This window comes from Nestor notabilis, unplaced genomic scaffold (genome assembly GCF_000696875.1).
Source record: "Nestor notabilis isolate BGI_N333 unplaced genomic scaffold, ASM69687v1 scaffold15164, whole genome shotgun sequence".
NCBI classification, from domain to species: Eukaryota; Metazoa; Chordata; class Aves; order Psittaciformes; family Psittacidae; genus Nestor; species Nestor notabilis.
This window is the reverse complement of record NW_009927022.1, coordinates 7,109-25,226: the sequence shown is the minus strand read 5'-3', so window position 1 is coordinate 25,226 and position 18,118 is coordinate 7,109. Positions and strand designations below refer to the sequence as shown.

The 18,118-nt window shown below is 40.5% G+C and overlaps 1 protein-coding gene across 1 annotated transcript; it reads right to left on the bottom strand.

Moving 5' to 3' along the window:
* Nucleotides 1-1,049: 1,049 nt before the first annotated feature.
* Nucleotides 1,050-17,716, bottom strand: KEL (Kell blood group, metallo-endopeptidase). Its single transcript, XM_010013870.1, has 18 exons — nucleotides 17,699-17,716; nucleotides 15,776-15,917; nucleotides 14,133-14,336; nucleotides 13,420-13,544; nucleotides 12,676-12,822; nucleotides 11,613-11,675; nucleotides 10,462-10,650; nucleotides 9,923-10,068; nucleotides 8,530-8,653; nucleotides 7,913-8,023; nucleotides 6,748-6,846; nucleotides 6,128-6,205; nucleotides 5,608-5,711; nucleotides 4,555-4,665; nucleotides 3,848-3,915; nucleotides 3,448-3,605; nucleotides 2,499-2,594; nucleotides 1,050-1,226 (listed from the first exon to the last, which is right to left on the bottom strand). The coding sequence occupies exons 1-18, from the start codon at nucleotides 17,714-17,716 to the stop codon at nucleotides 1,050-1,052; spliced, it is 2,160 nt and encodes a 719-aa protein (XP_010012172.1).
* Nucleotides 17,717-18,118: the final 402 nt, after the last annotated feature.

The following is an 18,118-nucleotide window of genomic DNA, read 5'->3' as shown; positions in this document are numbered from 1 at the left end:
GGAGTTTTGCTGATGAAACAGAGAGAACAGGGAAGGTCTTCAGCAACCTTCATTACTAGGTGACTTATCTTTCAGCCTAGAGTCTAGAGCCTTGAGTCCTTCCTAGTTCCTTTCCCCATTTATTGGCAGAAGAAGAGAAGAGGATTCTTCTCTGGTAATCTACATGTGTGGTTTGCCACGTATGTGTCTGAGTTACCAGCTGGGCTTAAACCACGACACACAGTAACCCATAGGATTTCCCTAACAGCAAATCTTATGTGAACAAGTCTTAGAGCTCCAGCTTATTGCCCTGCCCATTCAACATGACTGTGAGGTTGCAAGAATAGGCAGGGAAATGCACTGAACAGAGGGACTAATAATCATAGAATCATAGAATCATAGATTAGTTAGGGTTGGAAAGGACCTTAAGACCATCTAGTTCCAACCCCCCTGCCATGAGCAGGGACACCCCGTATGAAGACAGGCTGAGAAAGCTGGGGCTGTTCAGCCTGGAGAAGAGAAGGCTGTGTGGAGACCTCAGAGAAGCCTTAAAATATCTGAAGGGGGCCTACAAGGATGCTGGGGATGGACTATTCATTAGGGACTCTAGTGGTAGGACAAGGGGTAATGGCTTTAAACTTAAACAGGGGAAGTTTAGGTTAGATATAAGGAAGAAGTTCTTCACAGTGAGGGTGGTGAGGCACTGGAATAGGTTGCCCAAGGAAGTTGTGAATGCTCCAACCCTGGAGGTGTTCAGTGTAACAGTCCTTCTATTTACAATGACTCAGAAGTTGTTGTCTACCAGGTAGTCATCTTGCTACCTTAGGACTTGCTAAACTTTAATGTTGTCACATCCAGGACAGAGTGCTGAGAGCAGTAGAAGACCCTCTTCTCTTTTGAGCCTGGTTTAATAATTTTGTTACAGTCAACTGCTGAGAAAAAGATAACAAGAAAAGGTAGGTAGAAGAGTGAATAAGAGCACCACATCACCCAAGGGACCTTGAGAAGATGGTCATACTTTTATGGGTCAGGCCTGCGGTCATACCTCTCTTCCTCTTTTTCCATGCAGATCACCAGATGTGGCATTTCTTGTCTGGGTTCATTGGGGATCCACTGGAACAGTGGAAGTGCTTGGCAAAGTCCTGGCTATTGCTGACAGGCCCACAGACACGAAGCGGCAGAGGACTGTGTGGGTCTGTGTTCAGGGAAGACTGTAATTTCTCAGGATCCTGGTGTCCACACATTGCCTGAAAGGAAGTAAACCAGGAAAGTCAATCTGGCTGAAAGTCCTCATATGAACAAGACTTTAGGCTCCTCATGCCCCTGTACATTTGACTGAGACTGCTGGAGTAAATAAGGAAACACACATGGGTGCCAACTATGTTCAGTTCTTTCCCTCCACCACCACAATTTCTGACTCTTTTCCCTTTCCCTAAGCCTCCCTGACCCTATTTCCCTATCTGACAAGCCATCTGCTCTTTTTCTATACTGCATAGTACAGAACACCACCTTGGAGTTTAGGCTCATGGAACCTTGAACTCCACCTAAAATAATGGTGTAGATGTAGTCTCAGTATCTAGATTTACATTCTTAAGCAAAAGCAATGAGTGCTAATAATCCTTAGACAACATCCCATTACTACTTGAAAGATTGAGTGGAAGGTTATGTGACTTTACTGGTGTTAAACTAGCAATCTAAGTCTTCACTTTCATGTTTTCAGCTTTTATTCATTGACAAATGATGCAATAGCTGTCAGACAGCCTCTGAAATGGAAAACTTGCCACCAAAACCCAGTAACCTGTGGTTTCAGAACTGCTTTTCTACACTCTGCTCTGAACTAATGTCAATACGTGCACAAAACCTTTTCCTTTGCACAATTACAGTGACTTATAAGAGTGTGACTTTTCTGAGTAGAGAAATCCAATAATCTATCATGAGGAAATCAACTGCACAACAATGACAATGGTACAAATTTTCACAAATCATTAAACCAGGTTCCCACAGAAATCTTCAACAATGTGTATATGTACTACTAGTTCTTTATCTCTAATTAGCATTCAAAACTCTTTTTTTCACTCTCAGTTGCTCAGAATGGTATGATCTCTAGTTATTCACCATGAGAGGGAAGTGGTTGAAGGAAGGCATGGAAAGATATGCACCTTTTCCAGTAAAATTCCTCTTTCCATATTCAAGATTGCTCACAACAGTAAAAAAGTACTTAGAAGCTGGCAATGAAACATATTTTCACTGACACAACTTGTCTGCTACAACTTAATTTTGGTAGATTTCAGAGCTCTGGAAAAGATATATTTGCAGACAGGTCTTTTGTTTGCTTTGAGATCCATAACAGGTTACGTGCCCTATACGTGAATTTGAGTTTTCTTTACTCTTGGAAACATTGGCCATTCCCAGTTCTGGGAAGAGGCGGGAAAAATGGTTGAATATTGAGAAAGACAAACTGTAATAACGTGAAAGACAATGGAGAGTGAGAGAGACACAAGTAGCCTAAAATTCATTACATGAGCAAAACTGAGGTAGAAAAGCTGGTCATGTGAAAGTCCAATCTTAGGTAAATCCTTCTCTTCTTTGTGCTTTTTCAGCCAATTCCTATAGGCCTGTGGAGAGAGAAAATTAATAAATCTCCCTTCAGATAGTGTCCCAAACCCATGTCTTCTTTCAATGAAATATATAAATCTAGTTTATATTTAATAAATTAGCAAGTTTGTATCTCTCTCTCTTCATTCTGAGAGTCCCTGCTGCTGACCATGCCCCTAAAAACTCCAAGATGGGAGAAGAACAACATAACTCCACTGCTTCCCATTTCAGACTGTACTACACACACATCCTTTTAAGAGATGTGGTGACTGCACTATAAAAGAATGAAAAGTACTATCAAAGCAAGTCACAAATATTTGAATAAAAATTAAAATAAGTTCCACTTCTCAACTTTCTCCATGCAAGAATATAGCAAGTACCATCTGAGACCTAGAGATCTCAGAGCACCCTGCACTCAGTAATTGATTAAACTGCTAAACCACTGCGTAAGGAAATAAAAAATTCTGCCTAGACTCAAGTATTGCTGAAAACATCATTATAGAGCCATTTTACCACCAGTCATAATTCTGGGTCATGTTTCAGCTTAGTTCCTTAGGTATAACATAAACATATAAACAGTAACATGCTTTTGGATGAATGATATAAATGGGGAAGAAAGGCTCACCCCAGAACTGGTGAAGGGGAGAAGTGATCTTACATGTAAGTAGTGAGGCTATGGGCAGAACTTTGTGAGGAAACCATGTCTAGATTAGCAGACGACGTGCAGGGCACATGCTGCAGTGGCACAGGCATGTAAGAAATCTGGAACTGGAACTGCATGTAGGAGAGGGATGTAGCACAGCTATCTTGTGACGCAGCGTCTGAGTTGTGTGGTGGGACTGTGAGATTAGAGAGGTAAGTGTCCTACAATACCTGGTAAGCAATGGAAAGCCCTCCAGTGTCAGCTGTATTCTCCAACAGTGTAAAAGTACCATTGACCTTAAAGCCATAGCTTTCATACTGTTCAACCAAGCAGTCTATAGATTTCTGTAGTACACCCCTGTTGCATGTAGGACAGCCCTCAGGCAGCACTGTGGGAGAAAAAAAATCCTAAAAAGTAAAGGTTTTTCTGGCATTTACCTGTATTCCTCATATTAATTCCTTATTGAGTTGTCTTAGTAGTGAGTATGGCCTGTAGTGGGTTTTTCTTAGCTTCATCTACCTTAATAATATATGTGTACATTGATATAGGGACCAGGATTTAAGATCCCCTGAGAGAAAGTACCAGTGGGGACCTAGAAGAATAAACAAAGACACCACAGGAAGTACCCACCATAACCGTAGAATGTGTGAAGAAGTTCATGTGCCATGAAGACCCCAATGGCTCCGAAGTTCACAGCACTGAAAAATAAAGATGAAAGGAGTGCTTTTGAAAAGAAAAAGGGGGCAGGTGAGCATTCCTTATGGCTACTGAGCACAGCTGTGGGCTGCACAGAAGCATTCTACCTGGAGAGCACCCACAAGCACTGTCTCTCAGATGTGGTACACTGTAAAAATGCAAATACTAGTGTAAATTACTATACCAACGCTTAAAATTTTACTATGGGCTTGTATTAAAGTATTTATAGCTAAAAAGCCATCATAATAATAAAGAGTCTGTGAATGAGATTCTGACTTTAGGAATTCTAATGACATGCATTGTTGTTGAGATATGTCCTTATTTACTCACTACTGGCTGAACTGATGCAGAAACAGCAATGGCAATGGTAATCATACAAAAGCAGGATGGTTGGAGAAGCAATCTTGCAACAGTTCTCTAGTGAAAAATGATATACAAAACTGGCAAGGCAAATTAAAACCATGAAGATTTGACTACAATTACTTTTGACTAGCATTGGTGATCTTGCTACAAGCAAGAGGTTGTAATCATAGAATCACAGAATCATAGAATAGTTAGGGTTGGAAAGGAAACCTGAGATCATCTAGTTCCAACTAGCCAAGGGACTACATTCAGCTTCCACCTTTGCAGCCCCTTCATACCTGGGAAACTTTGTGTGGAAAAAAGGGCTGCGGAACATTCCAGCAGGAAAGACCACCATGTGGTGCCTTATTGAGTAGTATGAACGCACAGTCCAGGGGGACACATGCCAGCTAGAAGCAGAAAAAGAGAAATAAGAAAATGTATTAACTCCTTATCTCATCCCTCACTCTTTTCCTCCATTGGGCTTGAAGAAATGGTCTGCTCAGTACAGCTGTTCATGCAGCAGCATCAAATGGTGAAATTCACATATACTACAGTTAAAGGTGTTTGAAATAAACCTTCACTTGCTTACAGACGGTCAGAACTAGTAGCTTAGCTTTCATACACATTAAGGGATTCACCCTCACAACTTCCCTGCCAAGTAAGTCAGGATTCATAACTTCTTGTGAAGTCCTGCACAGAAACTCTCTAGGCAGTGTGAGGTCCTGAGCATGCCTGTGAACACTGGCTGCCTTATGAAGCATCATATGTTATGCCTCTGAGGTAATCCTGCCACCTTTCACGTCATCACAGTGCTTTGCTGTTCGCTTTGCTGCAAAATCCAAGACAACCAGCTAGCTCCCTAAATCAAGGGTTTATGGACAAAAATTGTTCTTTTTTTTTTTTCCAGGGGTCTGAGGCTCCCTCCACAATAGTGGGGTTTTTTGGCAGCATGAGCTCAGCTGGATGCAAGTCAGGCTGCCATATTCAAGAGTTTTTTTAAGCAGGTTGCAGCAATGCACTCTTACATTGAAGAAAGACAACAGCATCTTGTTTTGCATTAGGAGAAGTGTCGCTAGCAGCTTCTCTACTCAGGACTGGTAAAACCACATCAGGAAGTACTGCGTCCAGTTTAACACACACACACCCCCTCCACCTGCACTACTCTTCCTCGCAGTAAAAGAGAGAGATAGGCATACAATTGGACACAGTCCTGAGTGACCTATTCTAGCTGATCTTGCTTTGAGCAGGACAGTTGGACTAGGTGATCTCCACAGGTTCCTTCCCAACCTCATTTAGTCCACAGGTGTGTGATTCTGTTGTATTTTTTCAGATCGCTATCTGACACTTACTTATCCTGTGAGTGATGCTGAAGGAGTTTCAAGTAGGAATTTTCCCTCTGTACTTTCAAGCAAGCCACCACATTGAGGAAAAAGGTGTCTTCGTTTATCACCAGCTGAGGGAAGAGATAGGTAATGTGACTGTCATGGGGCATGACCAAGGAATTAATTGGACAGTATGAGAAAAAGTCCCATGGCTCAAAAAAGCGTTCGTCAAAAGACAGACCAACAGAATACTTGTGTTTTTATCTTTCCAAGTTCTAAAGACTTCAATTTAAGATATGACACGAATGTTATCTGCAGGCCAAACAGAACATACGAGCAAGTCACAACCAATCTCTATCAGGCCATCCACACTCTAAATATAGGCAACAATATGGAAGAAATACATGAAGGTTCTCTGGGCCCATATGTTCTCAGAAAATGTGCATTGGTACAGAGGTCATAGCCACTTTTAGGAGCAGACAAGATAGCAGTTGGTACAGGTAAACTGCCAATAATGAGGCAGGCATGTTTACATTCTATAGCTCACATTCTGGTATTCCACGTTCACTTTGTCAGTCTGGAGTATGTGAGCTGGATAGCCAATCTCCACTTGTAGTTTGGAAACCTAATAATAATAATAATAACAACAACAACAAGAAACATGAGCAATACAAGGCTTTACATTTTAGAAGTAGTTTTTAAACTCTGTTTCTAAACAACCTAAATGTGATCTGTGATTCAACCCTTCAAAATGACAGCTACTCTGTTTCAACAAGACACCTTCTCTTGCTACTTTGCTTTCTTAATTCAACGACCTAAGGACTAGTATTGTTCTAATCTTCTTTTTCTTTATAACATTATTTTCTGGAACTCACCTTCATAGTTTTTAACCTCTTTGGGTGTATTGAACCGAACTGTACCTCAATACAATTAAGTCAGAGTATCCAATGGACAAACAAACACTGAGCCTCTCTGTGCCTACACGTCAGTGTATAATCACATGTGCATGATGGCACTCATAGAACCATTTAAAATTCTCAGTGTGTATAAGACATCTATTTAAGATTGTGTGCCTGTAGAAGCAGGTAGGAATATGTGAACACAGAGTATGTCTGCAAAGATTTCAGGGAAAGCAAGGTCTCAGTAACTTTTGCCTTCTGCACGCACCAAGACTTTAGCCTTTTGACGAGTCTGTTCATCCATCCACTTCAACTGATCCAGTTGGTCATAAAGGGCATCTTGGATCTCAGAGAACATCTGCTCAGCCTGACATGAAGAAAAGAAGACATGGCCAGAACTGCAGAAAAACATTTTTCAGGCTTAACTACCATCTTTCTATGTTCCAACAATTCAACCACAGAATAATTGAGGGAAAATTCCTCTTCTTGTGATGAAAGAGGAGATTTCAGTTTCTACAATGATTTAGGCTTAAGTTATTTGGCATCCAGTGGTTCCTCACAGGGTTTATTATCCTCTCTCTCACACCTTTTCATCTTGCCTCTCATGGTAACTAAGAATGAAACATAATCCTTTTTCGTTCAATCCTTTATGGGATAGGAATGGACTAAGTGATTGCCCTACTTCTTGAGTAAAATTAGAATTCAGTATCCACAAGTATTTCATGCTGGTGTCTCCCTTTCCAAATTTATGGCAATCTGAGTGTCTCTTTCACAAAACTATCTTTTGATCATTCAGCTTTGTGCTTCACTACACGTAGTCTTAGTTTTCCATTAACTTTTGCTGCAGTTATTTACTCTTGTCAGTTTATACACTGCAAGCTCTTTATAAAACTTGGTGCCTGCACTAACTTCCCTCAAAGAAAAAGGAACTCTGGTCATCAAAGGAAAAAGAAAAATCCCACACTGCAGCTGGTGTTCCTTTTACTGTGGATCCACTCAGAATGTTTTGGCATTGATTTGTTTCTGTACAACTGGTCATACAATGCATTAATGCTTTGGGAATTGAAAGTCTTATTTAAATATGTCAGATTGGTGATGAATGCTGTTAGTACTGTCATTCCAGGAAGCACACCGAGATTGCATGCATTTGTAGGGCTGTCATAAGTATTGGTGCTGCACACATGACTTTGCTAGCAGTTGATATAAAGATAATAACTGGCATTTGGCAATGATTATTCTACCAATGACAGCAGTATCTGGCTCTGACATTTTTCATTCCCCGAAAAGGAGGGGAAGTGCGTAAGTACAGGAATATGTAAAAAGGTATAAAACCTACATATGATTTTGCTGCCTTGATGTGGTCTTAAGCTGGCATGTCAAAAAAAGAAAGATGGAGCTGGGCTCTGCTTGAGATTAATAGGATGAATACCTACAAGTGTCTTGGTCTGCTGAGGGAAAATTTCTTGCACAATCATCTGCCCTAGAACTGGCTCAAAGAAAGAGCTGGTATCAGTCAAGCACTTCCTCCAGCGCTCAGCTGGGATCTGTAAGAACAGAGAAAGAAATAGAGACACGTGTGAGTGAGGGCAGAGAGAGAGGAATACAGTAAAAAGATACGTAGACGTACAGTCCGTAACATACTTGCTGCTATCTAAAAATGACAGCAGTGAACGATAAGTAATGCAGCTCCATTTAAGCTATATCAGAAAAATTTAATCAAGTAAAACATTGATTTCCTTAAGATCTACTTCATTTATTTTCACACAAGATGAAGATTCATATGCTAGCTGAGACAAATACATAGAAGAAAGGTAACCATCTATATATTATTCCCTATCCCATGATACAGTGCATTTAACTCTCTGAAGTTTTTGTGTCTTGTCTACTCCCACATTTCTTTGAGAAATTTATGGCCTAGTGGGAGTAGTTTTCCTCCCCAAATCTAAGAAACATTCGTCCAGACAAAGCACTGAGAGAACATTCCCAAGGCATGTCATAGGGTGTTCAGCTGCTGGGGAGGCTGAATGAAGACAGTTAAAGGCTAACTCACCATTCTAGATCCCATTTTTCCATATAGAATCTTAGATAGTTCCAGGCGTGCATCTTGGAATCGACTGTCAAGGGCTGGGGAGAGATTCCCAACCAGACAAACAATCATATAAATGTGAAGGACCCTGTAGGAAAATGGCATTTAAAAGGACTGAAGATTGAAGGCTGGTTACTATAAGCACAAAGGTATGGCAAGGGTGAGAGTGGCAGAGGAACCCTAATAGCCTGAGTAATGACAACAAAGCATTCTGAATGGGCTACACCTTTGTCTATCAGAGGAGGATGATTTGACATGAGTCAACCAAAGAAACTCTCTCCCAGAACACCACGAAGACTCAAGGGTAATTGCCTGCTGTGGCACAGGATTCTTTATGGGAAGCAGGAGAAAGACTATTTTTAGGACTGGATAAAACTTGTTATAGATTTATTTTGAAAAGTCTGTGGGATTCTGTGAGACTTATTATGGGATGTTTGTGGGAAGGTCTAAAGGCTGGGAAAGGGAAGGATCATGGTGGACTAGGGAGAACACACATGGGAAAAGGGAGAAGAAAAGAGGTAAGAGGGAATGCTTGAGTGTAAACTTGTGGCTTGCCATGACATCTGTCTGACTGAGCCCTGCATGTGGTCACCAGAATCTGTCTTATCTTATTAAATGCTAGTCTTAAATAACATTCTACTCTCTGTGTGTGGGGATGGGGTACTAGAGACACAAGGAGTCTGAAAACTTACTGAAAGGACTTTGGTTCAAGCTAGCTGCTAGAGAGTACAGGAGTCTGAGAGCTGCCTAGTGGTTTGGACCAGCTACTGGAGAGATCTGCTCGTATGTGTGTGTTTCTAACAGGAAGAAACGAGACTATCAGCAACCAAAGTAGGGCTGCAAGACTCAGGGGCTCATATATCCAGGTGCCAGCAGCTGTGGACACCAGGGAATCTGGGGCTAGCTTCTGGACATATAGCTGGCCTGAATATCTAAGACCAGATATTGGAATGATCAACATTGTGTGTATGTGTATACATATATTTTGCTAGTATAGACCGATCCTGATCAGCTGGAAAGGAGAAGTAGGATCAGGCTGTCTGAGCTATTCATAATTGTATGAGGGATGGAGGTGGGGAGTGGGGGGAAAGGGGTATACCAGTGAAGGCACTGTGTTCTATCTCTGTTTATCTGTGTGACACATATAAATGTGTATACATACATATTGTGTGCACGTGCAAGTCTGTTGTGAATATATTCTAATCCTTATGACTGGCTAAACCTGTGGACATAAAGCCACAGCAGCCTTGCAATTGTTCAGCTACTGGATTCAGCAGACTCTCATGCAGACCTCTTTAATTTATGGTTAATATTCCTTAAGTCATGAACAACTACAACCATATAGATGGATTCCTACCTTTCCTTATGCCATTGTTCGATAAGCTGTGACATGCCTCTTATGTAATCCATGTCATGCACTGCAATTGGCTGAGACAGGTTCATCTGCATAGGATGGAAGACAGCCTGGAGACATGACAACCAGTCTATAGCAGGTGCCTTTTCCTAGAAGCAAAACAAAGCTTCCATGCTGAACTATGAATCTAAATTGACTGACAAGAAATAATAGGGAAATTGATACAGTCTCTTTAATACTCTTAAGAGATATTTTCAACAAGTTAAACTGTTTTTATGATGTATTGATTACAGTAGAAAAGGAGAATTGCCTTTTTTATTATTGAATTAGGACTGGGGAGGGGGGAGAGTTGTGTGCCTGAAAAATCCAACTACTGTCAATAAAAGACTGCAAGCTAATAGGTTATTTAAAGCTCAACAGTCTCCAAGTGTAAGTTGCAAGGGAATGGCATCTAAGCAGATTGTCTCATATCTCTTCTGATCTGGATCTTCAGAATGTGAATGTCGTGTTATTGTGCTGCTCAAGTTCTAAGGCATAGATACCTGTAGCTCCCTAATGGTAGTGTGGAAGAACAGCATCCCTCTCTGCTGTCTTTCCTGCAGCGGGGTGACGACTTGCTGGAGGTTAGAGATGAAGGACAAGGTAAGGGAAAACAAATCCGAGGGACCATCCTGTGGCCCTCCAAGTAGGCCCCCCAGTTTATTCAAATATGAGAGATACACACGGAGAACCTGCAATACAGAGCATACGACCAGTGGGAGAAACATGACTGAAAATTAATCAACCTATTCATCCATCCATTCAATCATCCATCTTGACCATATATGTTTCAATCTTTCAAAAACACTGAAGTCCCAGCCCTAAAACTGTCTTCTGCACTGTCTTATGTAGTTCTTCAGGTGGAAGAGTTTGCCAAGTAGAGCTCCTCTTCCAGTGAGGAACCCTGAATTCCCAAAAGGCTATTTTTGTCCCAGTTTAAAGTAACATTAAATATCAGAATCATTTTAGAGAGGTAGAACTGCCATGTCTGGAGTAAAGGGGGAGAGATGTAGTGCTATAACGAACCAGTAATTTCACGGAAAGAAAATGCCAGCTTCTTGCTTCTGTGGTCATGAGGTACCAAAGGAATGCTTGTGATGGGTAGACAGACTGATTTTTTTGAGGACTCTTCTGAAAGAGTCAGACTGAGAAACTGAAATCACCTCAGTTTCTTTATGAAGTTCACACAAATGACAGAGCCCTGATGAAATTAACTTTGTTGCCGTGACTCCCAGCATCCAAGACCTTGTTTCCCCAGCTTAGCTTAAAATGTTTTAAAATAACTTTTAAAATGTTAGCTACCCCTCCACCAATATACAGATTTGAAGTTATAAAGCCTTACTTTGGATATGAACATTCAAGGGGAAACCTAGAGGGAAGCCCAGGTTCGTATTTCTTAGCAAATGCAAATAAAAACGATAATATTCTGTTTCTACACTAGAAGTTTTAAACCTTGCATCTAAAAATGGGTTACATTTTACAAACTATCTTTTTTGAGAAGTAAAGAGTTTTGTAAATAATTCCTTCTGAAGATATTTTCTGAGGTCACTGACCGTAAACCATGGGAACAGACCGCTCTGACCCAGGAGGCAATTCAAGGAGATGCCTACACCAAATAGCTACTTTTACCTTTCTTCAGCCTCTGATATGTTACCTCAAGATAATTTTTCTCTTTGAATTTGCTCTCAGGTGGCATCTCAAACTCAGGATGGTCAATCTGCAAAAAGAAGCAAAGCAAAAACATTTCACTATTTCCAGAAACACTGGGAATGTGAGGATGTGCTCAACAGGCATTGTTAATTTTTGAATCTGAAACGTTAATAAATTGTTTTCACTTTTGGAAAAAGTTTGCTCTGTTATTTTTTGGATCTATCATGTTCTACAGTTCATTTACAAATCTGCAGTGACTGAGAGTCACATGTAAACCACATTTTTAAGTATTTCTGCATGGGGCACTGGTTTTGGCTGGGATAGAGTCAAATTTCTTCGTAGGAGCATGTATGAGGCTGTGTTTTGGATTTGTGCTTAAAATAATTAGTGTTGATAATAAAGGGATGTTTTAATTATTGCTGAGCAGCGCTAACACAGTGTCAAGGCCTTTTCTGCTCCTCATACCCCCCTGCCAGCCCACAGGCTGTGTGTGCCAGAAGCTGGAAGGGGCACAGTTGGGACAGCTGAAGCCATCAAAGCAAAGGTGTATTCCATACCATATGACGTCCTGTTTAACAATGAAAGTGGGGGTTGAAGGAGGTTGTCAAAGGTTGGCAGTGAGCAATTAAGGGGTTTTTTGCATCATTCTTTTTTTAAATTTTCTTTTTCCTTTCTTTTAAATTATTAAAATGTCTTTTTATCAACCCGTGAGTTTTCACATTTCTACTCTTCTGATTTCCTGCAAAATTCATGATACACTATGCACTTATTGTCCATTATCATACTAGTCATATCTCAAGCAGAAGAACAACTAGACCCTTTCACAATGAAGTACATTCTACACTGTCAGGCAAAAGAGATGAGAGAAAGTAAGCAATTTCTTCTTCCTCACATGCTCATTTTCCAGAAATAAGTGCTTTTTACATAATAAAATCAAGAAGCTTACTGAAATTTAGGAAAACTTTCTTCAGAGAACATAGGCTTAACTTCAGCAAGCCTGGGCCTCATGGGCTGTGCAACTGACTCCTTATTCCCAGTAGATAATTCTCTTTCTTTAGTCCACTTACCTGAATAATATTGGTCTTGAGGTCAAAAGGACTAGGTCCCACAAGGACTCTGAAGAAGGGAAAGGTGCTGTATCTGCCCATGAGAGTCTGAAGAGTTTCATTAAAATCTTTTGCTTTTCCCACACCTGTGATATTCCATCCACCAATCTAGAGAAGGAGGGAGAGACCAAGACAGCAGGTGAGAAAAAATACTTGCTTGATCCATCTTTACCAAATCTTTCTTTTCACTCCTATGAGCTCAGTCGTGATGACAACTGAGAGACAGCAAAGCAGAGAGCAACAGGGGAAACTCATGAAGAGTTCTACATACCCTGTTGTCTTTAAGGTGACCTGTTACTTTCACTTAAGCAGGGCAACAAACTTAAAAATGACACAGGGAAAAGGAACTATCAACACAGCAAGGTGTATAGGAAAGCAGGAGAAGAAAGAGAGGAAAGAGGATCCTATTGAAACTAAGCTTCTCAGATTTTAAGTGATCCCTCTTCACAGTCTTGGTGGTTGTACAGTCCTAAAGAGATAGGTAAGGACGTGAGAAGAAATTTGGGTACTTGATGTTAGAAAATCAGATCTTGAAACAGTATTTAAATATAGAAGGTTCATCAGTTAGTTGTGCTGTGAAGCATGAGTTTATTTCCAGGCTGGACACTAACAAAATTCCATCATGAAGGACCATATGACCCTAGCTTCACACTTGCCTTTTCCCTGCAAGCATCTGGGGGGAAAAGAAACAGCACAAACATTCACCTGATTTAGGAGGTCCTTCAACGGCTGAGTTCCTTGGGATTCTATCTTTTGGGTATCCATGCAGGAGCGATAGAACTGGATTGCTTTCTCCTTAGCTGAGCCTCTTATCCCAAACTGTGGCTCCTCTTAGGAAAAAAAAAAAGAAATAATCAAAAACTACAAAAGTGATTAAAAAAATGTTGGAGCAGTATTAGAGCAGAGAAAGGTTGTAAGAAAATACTACACTGCACTTTGATTCAGAATAATTTAGTAAACACATCCATACTTCCCACAGTCACTCAAAGCAAGTGCCATGACCCTTCCTGAAGCCAAATACATGAGTTTCTTTGCACAGAAAGAGGAGCACAACAGGAAGGTGGTGTGTAAGTGGGATTCACTCCCACATGGAGTCAGGATGTAAGACCAGAGTGCATGTTCAGACAAGCACAGCAACAAAGGTCTGTTTCTACAAGGCAACAGTAAAATAGTTTGGGTTGCCATCAGAACTTCACAGTGTGACTTTCATCTGTTACACTTGGCAAGTGGAACTGAAATGCTTAAAATACAGCTATGGTAGTATGACATGCTTAAGAATAAATCTGTACCTCTAATGACAGAAGAACGAAAAGACTGGACACAGACCCTCTAAGGAGTGATTGTGCTCTCAATTACTGGTATTGTCAGCTCTGACTGAGGCAAATGCTGAACATAGCACACCACTCATCTGTCCCTACCTAAAAGTCTTTTCAGGATCAACTGGTTTTCTTCCATCAACACATCAAATACATTTAGTGATTCTTCTGTGGCTCTGCTTGAGTGTTTGCCTTCCCAGCTGCCACAAGCATATTTGTAGAAATCCTCACAGGGGTCCACAGTGTCATTCCTAGAATTCAGGAGTCTGGCCAACAGTGTAAGACCCAGCTCGACATCACAGGATCCTGGGCAGGAAGTAAATAGGAGAGAACTAAGTAGTAACAGTGGACAGTGAGAACAGCTCCAAAAACCAACAACAACAACAGAAATGAGTTCTCTGCGGGATATTTCCCACCAGAGATTTCTGTTTGGTAAAAACTCCTTTGCATGCAGAGTGTTAAATTCTTTGTAAGTTTTTGATGACGGCAGAACAAAGTGTGTTTTGTCTTTCACTTCACAGGAAGATTGCATTTACACTTTGTAAGTAAGATTACTTAAATAAAGGACAGGTAATCAGTCCAGAGGTAGTGTCCTCTCTTCATATTATCTAGGCAGCCACAGGCTGGATTATTCTGCCTTCTCAGTGTGTTTTCTCCGAATCAGACAATTTTGGCCAAATGATAAACAAGAAGCAATTAAAAGTGTGAACATATGAAGCAGAAGAAGGACATAGCACCGAGGAGGTAAGGGCGTAGGTTGAAAACATGGAGGCAGATGTCCAAGCATGGGAAACATTTCTCAGCAATGACATTTGTTAGAACAGAACAAAGACTTTCTAGTACATCTTGCTTTGATCTAAAACTCCCTTTATCTAAACTGATGCAAATCATCGGGCATGTGTTCTCATTTGGTTCAGTATCTTGTATCAACATCAGATCAGATCAATTATTTACTGAAACAAGCCACCCGTAAATCAAAGACTTTCCATACTATGGGTTCAACAGTTGACATGGGAAGAGGCAGGCAGAGTGGAAATAGCCAAAATCTAAACTAACAGTTTTTCCTTGGTCTCTGTAATGAACGGTCTCCAACAGAGGGGATAAAGAAAAATGCTAGGTAAAGAGTCAGTAATGTTTATTTTGGAGCAGCAAATGTCTGTATCCACCAATATGAATGCACATTCAGTACTGAGCATTCTATACATATAAACATTTACACAGTCCATTCTGCAGAGAGTTGTTTAACAAATTTGAAAGGCAAATTAATGTTTCTGGTCCATGCTTAGAGCTCCCCTCCTCAGCAAAAGACCATGACTTTTCTTTCTAGACTATAACTGTACTGGTCTGTGCTAGAAAAATAGGATCAGACTTATGGTCTGGTCAGATGTGGAAAGACGGAAAAGATGCTCCAAATCTCAGATTCAGACCAGTTTCCTGGAGGTGACTACAACAGGGCATGATGTGATGTAAGATGCAAGACAATGCTCTCCCAAAACTGGGCCCACACATATTAAATGGCAGGCAAAGGAGGAGGAGGGGTGTAGGGATCTCTTTCCACAGAGGGAAAGGGACAGGCAGAACAGCATATCTTTTTAACAACCAGTGTTATGATACTTTGAGTATCTGAAAATCTGATTCTCAACACAGATGCTAAGCCTAATACACAACGGAGGCAGGCAGGAGAGAAAGGGGTCTTACAGTTGGGGTGGATGATGAAGCAGGGAAAAGGATATCCTGTATTATACCTAGACCACAAGTCATCACGATGTAGGTGATAAGCATTGTAAAGCCAAGGAGAGTACTGAGAAGAAGTGTACACAGAAGTAAGCATTTTCTCTGAAGGCATCGTTCTTTCTCTGCACTCGTTCTCAGCTCCTGGTCACAGGTCTGAAGAGAGAAAAATAAGACAAACAGAATAAATTAAAAAAGAAAAATTCATATTAAAGTTATCACTGGTCATATACTCTATCTATTAGAAAATAACTAATCTATTAGAAAATAACTCACAGGACTAGTGCCAGAATACGAACAGTCATCCAAGTCATCTAGGTGACTATTCCCCCAGGAACTTTCTCACTTCCTTTGTTTCCCTGTTATTTTCAGCTAAAGCTGTTGCACAGTGTTATGAATTATGCATCAGTAATGCAGCTTGGCAGCTGTCCCTCCATACCTCTTTCTGGTTTATGGAATCACCTTGCATACACCTCCTGAAGATACCAAAGCCTTTTTGAGCCCATAAAGCTGGTAACAGGATGGCTAAGACTGGTGGTTCCTTATTTTATCAGGGTCTGGCGCAATTACAGTTTGCTTATTTCAAATGCTGCAGCTAAACTCTGTTTGTCACCGCACTCAGTATCTATCTGCTTTGCCACAAAACCAGAAGACATAGATCTTTACAAAAATCACAAGAAAAATGAAGCAAAATCCTACAAGATTTAAGTACCTCAGAGCGTGCAATGAATGAGTCTGCTGTTAATCATCTTGCTTAAGATACTATATACAATTCCTGTATAAAAATACTAACAGGACAGAAAACACAGAAAGAAATAGAAAAACAGACTTCATTTTATATCTTTCAAACACACATTTTATTCAGTCATTAACAGAAGCCTCTCAAAAGCATATGTCAGCTGACTTGACTCATGGAAACTGCTAACAAGGGTTAAATGCCTGCTTTTCTCCTTTAAAATCCTATTCTCTTGACTTCTTTAGGCAGGATACAGAGTAAATAAATGGAGAGCAAGTAGATACAAGTGAAACTTGTTATTAAAAGGTGCTAATAGAGAACATGATCATACTGGCAAAGTACAGCATAGGAAATACAAAGGAGGAAATTCCAAATTCCTTTTGTACACACCCGAGGTAAAACACTTTAGCTTTTACCCCTCAAGCAGAGAATAAGTGCCACAACCTATCAGTATGGCAGGGAAGTGAGCAACAGAAAATTAGTTTGGCTGAAATGGAAGAAGAAAAAGTATTCTTCAATGCACAAGCTCTCATCTCTCACCATGTAGGAGATGGTGAATGATCTACATTCACAATGTAAATGTTACATACAAAACTTTTACTTATCTCTATTGTTCTTGAATGTTTTGTACATATTAGCAAGACTGAGGAAACAATCCAGTTTGGTGCAATTTATCTGTAAAAATACAATTAACATTTTACTAGTTACTTATATAAGACATCAAATTAGGAAAAGGACACCATACTACATGGCAACCAGTTAGGCTTACTATGCCATTTTCACATTCAGAAAACTATGTCATGTTTACCCACTACTATTTGGGGGAGGCGAAATTGCATGTTTCTGCGTAAGTAACTACTTGTCATTTGTTGAAAAATGAAAATTATTATTATTATTATTGTTGATGATGATGACAATGTTGTTGTTACTTATTGGTCAGTGCTTCGAACAGATCTGAATACAGCCTCAGAATGACTATTTGGATGACTAACAGGAAGGGTAAAAACTCCTAAACCCTCCCATCATGTTCCACATCATTAGTTCTGAAACTGGGACAAGCCCTTTCTGGATCCAACCTGTCAAAACCTCAACTGCTCTGGCTCCCTCAGGCAATAAGCAGTGTAGCTGTGGCAGCAGAAGAAAAAGAGAGGGGTGCAACAAAGGTACCTCAGCAGACTATAAGATAGACCCATTTCCTTACCTCTGGAATAGTCCTCATCCTTGTCACTGAGCAGGTTTTGCTCCTGTGGTTACCACACTTGTCAACTGTTTACTTGTTTACTATCAGTCTTCTGTACCAAGACACACTAGTAAGGTCAGAGACAATCTTTTGTTCCCAGCTTGGCTGATTGCTGTGGAGAGGAGAAAAGAGAGGAAAAGCTCTGAAAAAAACGCCCTTAAAGAAAATGTGAGGGAGGGAAAGGAATACATTTCTGCAACTCTCCACCCACCTTCTCTTCTTAACACCTCTATTTCTCATAGAACTATATTTTTTTGTTCCCTTCTGCCTCTCCCAGAGTCTTTTTGTCTCTTGGAGCTGCACTGAAATCTTGTTGAACAGAAGTATGTGATTCTCTATCTCCTCCAGCCTCAACTATTTGCTGCTTCTTTACTCTGCAAC

Bases quoted from the DNA above. Each gene is read 5' to 3' on its own strand.
- KEL (XM_010013870.1), bottom strand. The intron at 14,337-15,775 runs GTATAATACAGG...CTTCCTGCCCAG, and splicing joins CGTGATGACTTGTGGTCTAG to GATCCTGTGATGTCGAGCTG. The intron at 8,654-9,922 runs GTAGGAATCCAT...ATTTTCCTACAG, and splicing joins GAACAATGGCATAAGGAAAG to GGTCCTTCACATTTATATGA.